This window comes from Adiantum capillus-veneris, chromosome 11 (genome assembly GCF_014529385.1).
Source record: "Adiantum capillus-veneris isolate H3 chromosome 11, ASM1452938v2, whole genome shotgun sequence".
In the NCBI taxonomy this organism is placed as follows: domain Eukaryota; kingdom Viridiplantae; phylum Streptophyta; class Polypodiopsida; order Polypodiales; family Pteridaceae; genus Adiantum; species Adiantum capillus-veneris.
This window is the reverse complement of record NC_140941.1, coordinates 70,654,029-70,669,022: the sequence shown is the minus strand read 5'-3', so window position 1 is coordinate 70,669,022 and position 14,994 is coordinate 70,654,029. Positions and strand designations below refer to the sequence as shown.

General features: G+C 39.1%; 1 protein-coding gene across 2 annotated transcripts; it reads left to right on the top strand.

The window, feature by feature from the left end:
• Positions 1–1,392: 1,392 nt before the first annotated feature.
• LOC147447426 (UV-B-induced protein At3g17800, chloroplastic-like) lies at positions 1,393–5,707 on the top strand. 2 transcript variants are annotated; one of them, XM_086523229.1, is made up of 4 exons: positions 1,393–1,553; positions 2,022–2,154; positions 2,882–3,165; positions 4,799–5,707. In XM_086523229.1, the coding sequence occupies exons 2-4, from the start codon at positions 2,023–2,025 to the stop codon at positions 5,649–5,651; spliced, it is 1,269 nt and encodes a 422-aa protein (XP_086379355.1). In that variant the 5' UTR covers positions 1,393–1,553; position 2,022; the 3' UTR covers positions 5,652–5,707. The 2 variants fall into 2 exon arrangements, with proteins under 2 accessions (XP_086379355.1, XP_086379354.1); XM_086523228.1 differs by having other exon boundaries at positions 2,022–2,166.
• The last annotated feature ends 9,287 nt before the right edge of the window (positions 5,708–14,994 follow it).

Genomic DNA, 14,994 nt, shown 5'->3' with positions numbered 1-14,994 from the left:
GCCGGGGCTCGGAGTCGAGAGACATGAGCTCTGATACCACTTGTGGGAAATGGCTATGGAGTGCAAGAGAAGGATGGAGAGAAAAGGGGGAAGGGGATGAGCACAGAGACACAGTGTCTTGGTGGAGCATATGAGAGAATAGACTCTCATCTCCTTATTCTTCATTATAACCAAAAGAATGTAAATGGTTGGGCACCCGGTCGCAAGCCGGCCAACGGGGCCTGAAACCCAACAATTAAGTTGCAGGAGCTTAGCCTGTGCTCTGATACCACTGCAACAATCGAGACTATAGAGGGCCTACAAAATACACAAAATAGCATAGCACTAACATCAAAATCCATAGATCTACATACCTAATGAATCATCCTTGCACATAATCAAAGCTATACGCGATAAAAGAGAGACAAAGAGAACAAAAACCTGTTTAAATGCACCTCTTAGAGCAGAGTGCTACACATGCACAATGAGAGAGGAGAAGGAAGAGAAGGGGGAAGAATAACACAGACATTAAGTACAAGCTTCTCTCGTGCAAGAGTGAGCATTTTTCTCTTGCACGTATTTATTTATAAATTTCTTGAATGCTCAAAATAAATATAGATTGTATGCTTGGGCATAATAATGACCATAGCTCATAAAGAGCACTTAAATAACCATAATGCTTTTGTATAATCCATTGTTCACTTATGTTTTTGCCACCTGTTAACCACAATAAACAACTATTTATCAATTTCCATTATAAGAAGAAGATGGTCATGGCTCAAAGTCATGCATGATGCTTTTTGTGCAAGAAAATCTGAGGCTACCTCAACTATAGATTGGGAGGGGGGATGATTTTCGTTTGCTTCACAAATGATCACTCACCTAGATAGCAGTGGCAGGGTGGGTCCTAATGCTTCTCTCCATTGGGAAATGCAAAGGAATGCATGCATGTGCACAAGGCAAGTGTATGTGTGTGTGTGTGTGTGTGTGTTGAAATGTAATCTTTCGCCAACCATGTGTATGTGGTATGGATTTAAGGCGTGCCCCCGCCCCCGCCCCCACCCCCTTAAGTAAAGTTTAATCTAATATTTGGCCTACCATGTCTATGCGATGAGGGTTTAAGAGAAGTCACTTCTCTCTTGTCCTTTTTCTGCCTAAAAGTTTGGTCTCTCTCTTCCTTTTTTTTCCTAAAAGTTCTCTCTCTCTCTCTCTCTCTCTCACTCACTCTCTCTCACACACACACACACACAAGCCCAAGCAGGCCCTTGTGAGTTTCTCACAAGTTATTGACCTTGCAAGCCCAAGCACAAGCACAAGAAAGGGGGATAGGATGTGTGGATATCCTATTCAAAGAGAATTGTGTTCATGTGGCACTAGCCACAGCATTTCACACAAGGTCGGCCCGTTGCAAGGTTCCAGGGCCGATTGGCTGCCCATATACGGATCTCATCTCCTCTCAAAAGAGGTCTTCTCTCTCTCTCGCTCGCTCGCGGAGTGTGGACGGAGAGCTTCGGCTCTCTTCTTTCTGCTCCACCTCCGGAGCATATCCCCTTCCATTGCCGTATCAGTCTCAGGTTCGTCTCTCCACTCATCAGGCTATTGCTTTTCCGTTTTGTCTCTGTGTTTTTTTGCTTCTCAAGGTGCCTTACGTAATACCCATGTGGATGTTTTTTGCCTGCATTTTCTTGTGCAATGGAACCTGCGCTTCTTCATGTTCTGATTAATCATTCGTGGTCTGTTTTGGATTCATTCATCATTGCATGCCTATCTGCCTTGTCTAGCCTGCGTTATCTGCAATTCTTTGTCTAACTGATTTCTATCTGCTTATTCTACCTCATCTTTCTGCTTTCTGCCTTATAATAATTGCCAAGTTGAATGCATATTTCCGGAGTCTCTTATGTGTTGTAGCAGTTTTTTGCATGTGCTCTGTCCCTATTCAGGTGCAGATGGCCATGTTGCATGATGTATGGCGTGTTTATTGCAAATTCTGAAAGACATGTATGTCTTATATTGGCTCATTCTTTTTTGTTCATATTGTACAGCATGGAGAGGGATCTTGCTCTTGGGTGTTCCCAAACTTTGAACACAGCGGTAGTGAGGGCATCTCACCTTCAGAATGCAAGTCGACAGGCTGTTCCATCTCGGCTTCAGTGGAAGCAGAGTTCAATTGGAAATGTCTGTAATTTAGTATGTTTTCACGTCTCTTCCTAAAATCTATTGTTTTTTAACTGTCGGTGAATGATTGCTTCACTCATTTGTAAATTTTAGTCTGCTGCATGTTGGTTCTCACATGCGCGTAATTGATGATAACAGTGCATGTGAGCAAATGTATTCATTCGCGTATTTTTGCAGGGTTCATTATTTGGCAATCACTTTCCTGCTTTTAGTCTTTTCAAGTTGTATGGTTGGATTGACTACATATCTTAAGAACATAGCTGGGTTCATTATTTGGCAATCACTTTCCTGCTTTTAGTCTTTTCAAGTTGTATGGTTGGATTGACTACATATCTTAAGAACATAGCTGCATCCCATGATATAATTCATGAACATATATACATACATACATATATATATATATATATATATATATATATATATATATATATATATATATATATATATATATATATATATATATATATATATATATATATATATATGTGTGTGTGTGTGTGTGTGTGTGTGTGTGTGTGTGTGTGTGTACGTATATATATGTGTGTGTGTGTGTGTGTGCGCGCGCGTGCGAGCATGTGTCTATGTATGGATACAGATGTTTGTATGTTGCATCTAGTCATGATAAGGCTCAAATTTGCCTTGTTTGGTGTTTATTTGTAACTGGGCTCGTCAATATGAGGTCTTAGAGGGGGATTTCTTATCCAAGATTTCTACGTCTTGACACCAGGCTTTCCAGAAGTCACGGTGGCTGATGCCCAGAGTAGGGAAGACGAGTCTCCGGCACTGTGTTGTGAAATCGGACATGACAGCTAGTGCTGCTACAGCACCTGCTGCCCCACTGTTACTCGAAACACCAAGCGGGCAATTTCTAGCGGAGTTGTTGCAAAGTCATCCTTACCTTGTGTGTGCAGCAGCAGAGCAGCAGCTCGAAACGTTAGCGGAGGCTAGAGACGCAGCAGCCACAAGTCAAGAGCAATCGAGTCCCATGGGCACTGAGATGATTCTTTACAAGTAAGCAGAAAAATGTTTGCTCTTCATAATAAGGGTCTTGAGTTTATTGTTTATGAGATTAGTTGTTGTTTATGCGGCTAGTCTTTGTGTTCATGTATTCAAGCGGTCTAATTTACTATGTTTGGAACGTATAATAGCTGTATTAGTGTTGTATTGACACAAAGAAATGGGAAAGTGTTACATCCCCGTGCGTTGGGATGGGTGCCTGAGCAGTGTCCGGCCAAGTGTGAACATGACTACTTCTTAGTTTAGTCCTATATTTAGGATAGAGGTCTCATTTGTGAGACATTTTGTGTGATCACCACACTTGGACCCTAGGCCCTTGGCAACTTTGTATCGGTGTGGGCTGGGTGGCATAAGACACCAGCCCTCTAACAGGGAGATTGTAGTGTGTCAAATATAATTTGTAAATTCTCCCTCCTTGTGAAGGACAGAATTAGTGCATGGGACTGCAACTTCCACTTGCAATATTTCCTTGAAATCCAAGCATGCAGATGCAATGTTTGCCCAGCTGCATGAGTAGCAAGGATGGATACAGTTATCTGTAGGTAGACTAGTGTAGTTCATGATAAGAGAATTTTTTAATTGTCTTTACACCAGTGCATACGGCTGCAACTGTCTTTACACCAGTGCATAGCCAGTCGCTAGTTTTCAAAGTCCCAAGCGTGCGGTTGCAAGGTTTTTCCAGTCTACATCAGTAGCAACAATGTTTAGGGTTGCTATAGCTACAGAAAGCTCAAGATAGAGGAAGTATTGGGATAAAAAAATGAAAAGCCATCTGCAACAACTCTTTAGTGCAGGGTGATTCTGTAGAGTATAAATGGCCTCAGGAGATTGGAAAGTCAAGAGACATGGTGCTCTTTCTATATAAAAGGATTGTCTAGGGTGGGTTGTCTAGCGTTGTGTGCAAGCAATGTGACTTTCTTTTTGCAATCTGGTCTTCATTCTTTACCTTTAGCTTAACTGTTTGTGCTCCTTAAGATTCCTTTGCAAGTTTGCACTAAGCATCTATTGAATTCAATTTTTTTGAAGACACGAGGATAAAAATGAAAAACCTTCTGTAACATCTCAAATGCAAAATTGAAGGGTGATAGTGTAGAATATGAAAATCAGCATGATATTAGAAAGTTGATAGACATGCTCTTTCATTATAAAAGGTTTGTCGAGGGTGCGCTCAAGCAATGTGAGTCTCTCTTTTTGCAATCTAGTTCTTTACCTGTAGCCTAATTGTTTGTGCTCCTTAAGATTCCTTTACAAGTTTGCGCTAAGCATCTGTCAGATTCATTATTTTTGAAGCCAAGATACTGAGATAATTTGTTTTGCTCAAGATGGAGGAATGATTAAATCATCTTTGTATCTACAAGGCTGGCTGAGCTATTGGTCATAGCTGATGTAAAATTGGGTTCAAAGCGTGGCATCTAACATTGAGCCTTGAGGGATGCACACTACTTCTGGGCGCTTACCCAAGTTTTATGATTTACATTTATGAGTACTTAACCTTCAGAGAGAGTTTCTGTCTCTCTTGGTTTTGAGAGGAAGTCCAGCACTCCACCATTGCTTTTATTTTTCGTTTTATTGTCGTTTGTATTCATTCCTTGCCTGTGAGCTAAGTTACGGTTGGTTCTTTACCCAGACGTATAGCAGAGCTTAAAGCACAGGAAAGGTGCAAGGCATTAGAGGATATTATGTATGCTCTCATTTGCGAAAAGTTTGTGGAGGCTGGGATATCCTTTGTTCCACAAATATCAAAGAGCTCTAAGAATCAAAGAGTCGACACTTGGCTTCCACAAGACGACGAGTTGGAATCAGTACACTCATTTGCAGCCCTTGAACTGATTCGTGAGCATTTGAATCTTGTTTTGGGTGGAAGAGGTAGCGCAGATACCACCGACCAAAAGTCGACAGCCCAAATTAGCAAGCTACGCATGGGTCGTGCCTATGCGGCTTCTGCAGTCTATGGCTATTTCATCAGAAGGGTTGATAAGCGGTTTCAGCTCGAGAAGACCATAGCAAATTCTACAGCTCAGCTTATTGAGATGGAGCGCACACACATGTCAGAACGAGGGAATGCAGATCACAATGACGATGTATGTGAGTCTGAAAAAGCAGAAGAAGTAACGGCCTTAGTTTTGAGGTCCGAGTCCAAACAAGTGGAGAGTAGTACTAAGGCAGGCAGGCACATGGGGATGTCATCAGGTCGGCTCAGGACTTATGTGATGTCCTTCGATCAAAAGACATTGCAGCGCTATGCAAATTTGAGGTCGAAAGAAAGTGCAAGTGTGATTGAAAGACACACAGAAGCCCTTTTTGGTAAACCAGAGATAAAAATCACGCCAGAAGGCACGGTTGCAATAGCTAAGGATGAGGTGATAGTGTTGAGCTTTTCTGGGCTCAGGAGATTAGTACTAGAAGCAGTTGCTTTTGGAAGCTATCTTTGGGATGTGGAAACCTGTGTGGATACCCATTATAATTTTGTGGCTCGCTAAGGTCACTGAGGCTAATAAACATTGTTAATATGAAAATTTGTATTGGTTTCTTTTTTTCTCTGGTTCCGAACTTAACTGTCCTTTAGATTTGGCTTTTGGATATATATATTTTTGTCTTTCAGAGAGCTGACTTGAGTGTTTATTTGGGTTTGGGGGCTTGAGCCTTTCTGTTTCTAGATGGGATCATAATTACCCCTGGAGTCTTGGACTTCAATGGCCGTTATTGCGGTGTTCTCTCCTGGTAGAAACCAGCTTTGCTTTGAAGTTGTTTGCTCCCTGCACTTACTGGCTTGTGTGAATGCAGTGTGGACTTTCAACTTGTCTCTTCGAGCCCAATGGGTACTGGAGTAGAGGTACTAACTGGTATACCGCCTATTCAGCCTCATTACAGTCTCTTGTTTTGACCTTTCATTCCCATTACTGTTTCTGTTGAAAGCTGCCCCCAAGTCTCATGTGCAATACTGGGGGTGGAAGAGACATTAGAGTTTGGTATTGCGTAGCATCAAAAGCTACTGCCTTACTTCATACTCACGCATTTTACCATTGCACCTTCTCGTCTCTGCCAAAAGAGACTAGAGAGATTTGAGTTTGTTTTCTTGTATTGTTCCTACATGGATGAAGTGCTCTCCTAACCCTAGCTTATCTTCAGGATGGAAGTAATGTCTTTCATAGGGAGCATATTGTGCGCTTGTAGCATGCTAGGGTTAGGGTGCATTTGGGAGTCTATATGTGCAGTTTCTGTAGATTCCATGAGCGTTGTACATGCCCCATAGTCCACTTTTATGCAGTGTTGTTTACCAGTTCTTTCCCAAGGTCATGCATGGTACACATGGATATGGGCACCATTGTACATTGTTTGTCTTGACATGGCCCTTTTCTCAGACGACAATACAATTGCTCTCTCTCTCTCTCTCTCTCTCTCTCTCTCTCTCAAGTAACAGGTCTCCAGTTCAATTCGCCTCGTCAGATAGATCTTTAAGGTCTCTTGGGATAGTTTCCTATGACATTAAAATTCTGTTCTTCATCTTCTTCTTCTCTCTCTCTCTCTCTCTCTCTCTCTCTCTCTCTCTCTCTCTCTCTCTATCGGGATAGCTTCCTACGATGTTAAAAATTCTCTTCTTTCTTCTTCTTCCTCTCTCTCTCTCTCTCTCTCTCTCTCTCTCTCAAAATGCACTTTCCTCTGGCAACAATTTGTGTAACCATAAGATTGTCGGAGGTGGGTGCCTGATTAAGCTCCTTCGCTCGGTTACGAGCCCTGAGTAACTAAATGGTGGCATTTCCATTTTGATTTTATGTTTTTTTGTCCCATCTACAACTTTAATATACCCACCCCCTTCCTGTGGGGTACTTCTATCTTCATTTTCTCAGTAATTTGCATTTCTACTTTCCTCCAAAAAAAAAAAAAAAACCTTATTTCATATAGCCATTAATTTTTCTCGTATTTTGTTCATCAGTGCTTTTCTTCTCTGGTTAGATTTAAAATCCACAAAAAGCTGTGTTTTCTCAAAGATGGTTGTGCTTATGATATGCCGGTAAGAGGCACATTTGAAATTTCTTTTTGCACAATATTGTCGTAGATGAAGACAACCAATGTGGTAGAGAAGGGAGTGAAGTGTCTAAACAGCACTCAAATATTTTGAATGTTTAAAAGTTCCCGCAACCATAGAGTGCAATCACCTTTGTCTTACATTCTACCGATCTCTTCGTGTTTATAGACAAATATGGAATATATAACTGTCAAATGCGTACATTTGAGTTATTCCTAGGTACACTTGAATGTCCCAACTTATGCAATAATGAGCATGTAGGGTAACATAATCAACTTATTTAGACTTCAAGAATCATAATTTTGGCTCATAGAAAGGCTGTTGAGTAATGCATATGTTTGGTATGTATCCTTCCACGTGTGTGTGAGTTACCAGCTTAGCCTCTTTACTTGAGTGCCAACACCCTTCTGTACAGAAATAAGGGGTGGCTCTTCATGTTGGGTAGCTCTTTTTCGCATGTAATATTCTTGCCGCTCCACTTGTCCTCTTATGGTTGTCTCCTTGTGTCTTGTTCATGTCTTCATATTGCCAGTATACCAAAGGGCATATGGAGAGTACATAATGATTAGACAAGGAACACAAAGATCTCTCGTGCAGTTTTCGCACTTTGAAGTAGACATAAAACTCTTTGTGACATTTGATGCATATCTTGCATTCATCAAAATAAACAAAGATCAAAAAGGTTGAGAGAAGTATTTTTCGTATCCAATGTGTCACATATCATTGCCCAAATTAACACATCCTCAATTGCTACTCTCATAAGAGTAATGAAGAGGCAAAGAAGACTGTAGACATCACAGAAATCATTTGTGACTACTATGACCTCTTCAGTTTTGGCCTTGCCTTCATCCTCTCTTGTCATCATCATGCTTCTTCTCCTCTTTTCTTCTTTAAAGAAATTTTTCTTTATGTGGTTTTGCTTTTGCAATGAAAGGATTCAACATTGTTCTTGTCTTGCAAAACTTTCTTCTCTCACAAGACTTCCCCTAACATACTTTCTACCCCTATATATATAATGAGAGCTACCATCTTGTTGCCTTGGTCAATGGACCCGTGTCTATTATTCTCTATAAGCAAGCTAACAACCACATCGTCAAAGTTTCGAGTGCCACCAAGTGGTGATGAATTGTTAATACTAGTCACAAACATGTCCCATGACGAACATAATAACCATATTAGCCTGCATACAATTTTGTGCTTGCGAATTGATGAAAGATAATGCTAAACTCATTCAAATGTGATGTAATAATATAGCTAGCTTTCTTCATGATCAAGTCAAACACCTCCTTCATAAGAGAGACTTTCGTGGAAGTAGCCTTCTTTACATAAGAAAGACTTTATGAAAGTAATCTCCATGTCATAAGACCAATGCTTTGCAAGGTTTGTTATAAGCCTTCAAATAGCCAAAGTCAATTAGAGATGTGAAGGGATGCAACGTTATGCGAAATTTGTAGCTTTATATACAAGCTAGAATCTCTTATTTTACATGTAATTGTTTCGTGTCCGTTTTGCTAAAGTTGAATGAAGATCATGATTAGCTTTTTTTGTAGTCAGTTTTTTCTCCAATTTGGATTTTTAGTCTTTGTTAGAATTGAGTGTAATTTGATGACTACTAATGCCAGAAGTGTTTGTACTTCGTATGTAATTGCATTTAACAATTTGCCAAGGTACACTTTGGTGATCTTGCCATTTTGAGATTCAAAAAGATAGACCACGAGGAATAAATGTTCTAATTATGTCCTTGATTACGATTTTGTATATCCAAAAGGGATGACAAGTGGAAGTCATCACATGTCTATTTTACTCGATAGAGAAGCAAATAAAATGATTGCAGTAGTAATCTGACAGTAAATCAAAAAAACCAAGTAAAAGGAACGTGTCACCTTGTGTAGCTTATATTTGGTAGGAAAAATCAAATTTCTATTATAATATTAGCTAGGCCTTTAAAGCTTGTTTTGCTTGTAACTTGTTCTTTATGGGTATTTTTTGTTAGTATAGCTACAATGCCCACCTATCAATTTTTCCCACCATCATGTATGCTATATAGTTTGTAAGGTCCCCATATGAGGAGAAGCCAATAGTGCACATGTATTTGGTGATTCCAGCTTACATGCTGATGAGGTCTTTACTTGTGACCATGGATGTTACAGAGATGATTTGGGAGTCCAACTTATAATATTCCCTATGATACTAGGTCATCTGTACATGCCATTAGTACTATGGATGGTGGCCAGTGGTTGTAGACGATGTGTTGGCATAGTGAATACTACACATGCCACACACGCACGCACACACATACCACCCACCTCTAGCACTATATAAGGAGGCCATCTCCATGAACCATGGAATCCTATATTGAAAGATAACCAACACATTGTATTCCTTTCTACTAGGTCTAGTTGTCTATATTACCATATATGCTCTACCTTGAGATTGCAAGGGTGGATGATGCCATTACTTTGTAATAGTGCTAATCTAAATTTTTATTTCCCACCAATCTGTTTCATTGCATCTCTCACTACTCTCCTTGCTACAAGATTCTATTTTTTTCTACGTTTCTTACATGGTATCAAAGTATTACATGCTCATAGCTAAGATTGTATGAGAAGTACTTGTTTTACCTTGCAAAATCAATCCCTTATTATGTTGGCGTCTTCAAATGTTTTTGTCGGTGCTACTCCACTTCGCATTCGTGCACCAGTCTTCACAGAAGGCAAGCTTGATGGCACCAACTATACTCTATGGAAATTCAAAATTTCTATACTTTTGGATTCGTATAAATTTGTATGAATTCCTTCTTCCCTGCCTTATAGTGGACGTCTTAGATGATGCATGAATTGAACGCACCCTTGACTATGACTTTATCAAGTGCCAAGTAGTGTATCTTGGTTTGTCATTGTCCTATTCATTGGCAACACCTTCTTACACAAGCCACAAAGACACAAAATTATATAAGCTTGACCCTTGCCGTTTTCTTTGCCTTCCCACACCCTACGACAATCCTTTAGGACGCGATTATACATACTCAAACGACTTTTATAGCCATTTTTAGTGCTTTATTACTTGTTCTGACCGCACGACGCGAGTAGGAGGTGTTGAAGGATTTTGACCTAAGGATAATCGCGCTGTTAAAGCTTCTTACATATTATTTTGTTTACTCCTTTAACCCCTACAAAGCATTCAAAGCACTCTCATTCCCTCACCTCAACCCCATTCCTCTCTATCCTTTATACATCCTCTAACCCATTCAAAGCACTCTCATTCCCTCACCTCGACTCCATTCCTCTGCTCTCCCTCCTTCCCCATCTGCCATTCCTTTCTATCCCGAACGACGCGATAGGCGGTGTTTGCACGTAGAATCTGCCTCGTACCTGTATTGTGCCGTTCGGGTCTAATTTTTTCACTAGCCTTGACACCCTAAACCTCCTGCACGACGTGATAGGATATAGTTGCAGTCTTCTTCAGGCTTGTTTCGCGTCATTAGGTTTTAAAGTTCGGTGCAAAGTCTCAAGTCTGGTACCAATCTTTTCAACCAAAATGTGAGTCTTATTGGTGAAGGTCATGAAGAGATTTTAGAGAAGAGACCAAGTGAGAAGCTCTTGGTCGTTGTCATGGATGGTGGTGAAATGGAAGTGTACTCAAAGGCATATGAAATATTCAATCTTTTGTTTGATCTTGCAGTTATGCTAGAAAAATTGAAGGACTTTTTGTTAGAGGAATTCAAAGAGTTTGAAGAGACAGTTGAGGGTAAGTGTTTGGTGTTGGATGGCAAGACTTATTGTCATCTAACTGAATTTACTACCAACTCAATTGAGAAAGGCAAAGTAACAAGGAGATTAGGAAGATTTTCCAAGAAGACTTCTTTTATTTGTCCACCGACCACTTCTTGTCCAGTACATTCAAAGCCTTGCAACCTTGTTCCAAAAGAAGTTGCCTTTCTTTTCTTTTTGTTCCTTAAAGTTGATATGCAAGCCAAAGGTGATGAAGTGAAAGATACAAACAAAGAGGGAACAAATACAAATGTTTCCACAGTCCTGTAGCTTGAGAAAAGTGAAGTTCTAGAGGAGGAGGAAATTGATGTTGTAGTTGAGGAGCAGGAGAGTTCAAATTTTGATATGGCTCAATTTAGAGCTAGTACTGTCATTGATGAGCCCATAGAGGAGGTAGAGGTATCTGAGGCCTCCTTTATTGTTCCAAACCTTCCCTACTCATAGGATACAATGTAAAAAACTATCCAGACTTTAAGAAGTAATTGAATACTCACCAAGTAATATGTGATGTCTTTTGCTCCCCAAGCATCTGTGATACCAGTTATTGAAAGCTTTATTGTCTTCTTAAAGTCATCTGCAAAAGTAGTAGAGCTAACTTGTTGTCTCAAAACTTTCAAAAAAAAGTCAAGCTTCTTCCACACTTCCATGCGTTTGTTGGCTACATCTGCTTTATTTTTGACATTGGTTGTTATTACACAAAGATACTTTCAGCAGTTCCACATAACGTCGACTTGTTTGTTGTCATGGTTGCTCAAGGATCTTCCGGCTTTTCAATCCACCCATTGAAACATTTCGTAAAACATCACCCGTTCCTTTTGAAAGAGTAAGATCTTTTTTTAGATGCACTTGACCACCATGAAAACCATTTAAGAGAGCAAAGCCTCACATTTTTCTATGCACTCATTTGCAAGTTTACTTGGCCTAATAGATATGCATAATCAAGATAGAGTCGAAGCAATTTGTCCAAGATTCTATCTCTGCATGCATTGAACATATATGTACATTTTTCAAATATATTGCTAGAATTGGATCCCAAATCAAAAAAGACGATGGGTAGTCGATGACGGTCACACTATTTCTCGATGATGGTTTTCCAACCTCATGTTCTACAAGCCATCCTTTTGTTCTAGTGCTTGCCATGCAATACAGACATGGATACTTGGTATTGGCACCTCCACATACACCAAACATGCACTTCAGTTCCTTTAGGCCGGCACTCAAGTGTCATTCTACAATGAAGTCACCCATGCCATCTACACGGAGTTGTTTACCTGCATTTTGGTCCTGTATAACAAAAGGGATATAGGTATGCAAAAAGATCCATTTCAATGTATCGTGATTTTCAATGATATTTGAGCTGCTTCAATCCACCAGAGCTCCAATTCTGATTGATTTTTGTGGTATGGGGAATCAAGTTTACCCTGACTATAATCCAATGCTCTATTCATTAGGGATATGGATACTCTTTTCATTTTTTGACATTTTTGAATTTGAGCTTCATCCAATTTCACAGCAAATATAAGTTTTTCTTCACAATATACTTCTCGCATGTTACAGTATCTCACCATAGCATATTGAACTTTTTTTATACTCATTCAAATGTTATTAAAAACATTATACTCAAATATTTTTTCTTCTGTTTTTCATATGCATCGTTCCTTCTATATGATAGTACTCTCCAAAATGTTCAGGTATTTCTTCCTTTAACAGAGTCCTTGCTTTCCCAGCATTGTGAGGCCTAGGCAATCCAAAAGCTTTAATCTTGTAATACTTAAGGACCTGAAACCAGGTTTTAGAGATGACCCTATAACCCCTTCTACTCACCCCCACTATGTCACAAACTTCTTGCATTTGAGAAGGTTGGGCCAATAAATCCATATCTTTCAGTAAATTTTGAAATATCAATTTTTTTTGGGTGATTTTTGAGAAATTTCAAAAGTTTCAAAATGTCACTCTTGTTCATTACCTCAATCAAGAATCTCACCCATTCTTGAACATTGGACATATCAAATCCTAAAAGGCTGGTCACATGTTCTCTAGTGATCTTTAACCTTTTTTTTCTTTGCCCAGAACCTTCTGTTAAGTTTACTACATCTCTCATTCATTTTACTTGTGCTCTTAATCCTATTGGTTGAGTTTCTTCTAAAGTCTGAAGCTGATGATTTTCTTGTTTTAGAGATGCTATTTTGTTTTCAAGTTCTAAAATTCTTGTTGCATTCGAAGACAAAGCAGTTTTGACATATTGAATGTACTGTGTATGATCAATGTGTAATGAGATAGCATAGAACTATATCCTAGTAAGCCATCAACCCCATCTCCAACAAATCTCATCAAATCATGAGGTGTGTGAAAAGATGGATACCTTCCAGTGCTGGGATCTGGTGGATACAAGCTCCCATCTGTGCATATATCAATGTGTTTATTCCCCTCGTTGTGAAGTTGTTGTGCTTCATTTGGAGTTGTAATTGGTCTTTGATAGACACTCCGCATAGTAGCATATTCTTGGCTTAGCTTAATGTTCAAGTGAAACTTGAAAGTAATGAAGAGCACACAAAATGTATAATGGAGATAACGTAGTAGCAGAGCTTTCAGTATCAGAAAAGAAGAGAGAAAGCTCGTGAAAGGTCAGAGAGAAAAAACAGAGATTGAGTGATTCAAATTGGAAACAACTATTTGCCGCCAAGTGAAGTAAATGAGAACAAATTTCAAGGTGAGCCGCAAAGGAATGTGAAGAAAACGATATCTTTTTTAATATTTAAATATATGTACCTAGATACGCTTTAAATTGCGTAGGTATACTTTAAATAACTAAAACAGCTAAATTTGGAGCCGTTTTGAATATTTAATATTTAAATATATGTACCTAGATACGCTTTAAATTGCGTAGGTATGCTTTAAATAACTAAAACAGCTAAATTTGGAGCCGTTTTGAATATTTAATATTTAAATATATGTATCTAGATACGCTTTAAATTGCGTAGGTATGCTTTAAATAACTAAAACAGCTAAATTTGGAGCCGTTTTGATCATCAACGGCTCTGCTAATTAGTAAGTTAACCAATTCCTTACACAACCCTTTTTGAGTCATTTTTGGCCCTAATGTATATGAAGCGTACAATCACACTAGAACTCAAAATCTGAAAAATCAACTTGCTACTAAGAAACTTGCTAACAAAGAGAAGATGGAGGCCTTTATCAAGAAAATTAAGGATCTCTAAGATCAATTGGTTGTTGTTGGTGTGGCTATTTCTCTGAAATATTTAGCTCAATGCTGCATTTGCATACTTCTAGCTAGATATGATGGTCTTGTTATGGTACTCAACACTCAGGTTCATCCAACCCCTCTACATTTGACTTGAACTGAGTGCAATGTTGCTTGAAGAGGAGCTACAACTCAAAATTAGGAACGGTGGGGTGATGCTACTTTCATGGCTAGCACAAAAGGCAAGAGGACTATGTCAAATGTCTCTAAGTAGGAGCCCAAGAAGAAGAAATTTACAAGTAGCTATTTTTATTATGACAAGAAAGGTTATGATGTTAAAGACTTGACAAAGAAGAAATAAAATGAGAAGAACAGAACCATGAAAGCTTCTTGGAAGGAAAGAGAATTCACCAATAGTTCAGAGACAGAGCTTGAACTATGGCCCACCATACCTCCCGAATTATGGTAGAGATGACATGATGCATGCTCAAAGCCAAGGATATGCTAGATTCTTTTTGGATTGAAGCAATAAATACAACACTTTATATCCTCAATTGAAGCTACACAAAGACTTTGAAAGGAAAAACACCTCAAGAAGCCTATTTTGCTAAGAAACCTTCGGTCTTGTATTTCAGGATTTTTGGGTGTTTTTGTTATGCACATGTTCCTAATTTCAAACTAATAAAGCTAGATTCCAAAAACAAGAAGTGTGTCTTTCTACTATATAATGAAGAGTCTAAGGCATATAGACTCTATGATCCAGAGGCAAAGAAGATACTCACTAGTTGTGACCTGGTATTTGAACAAGGGCCACATTTGGTCAA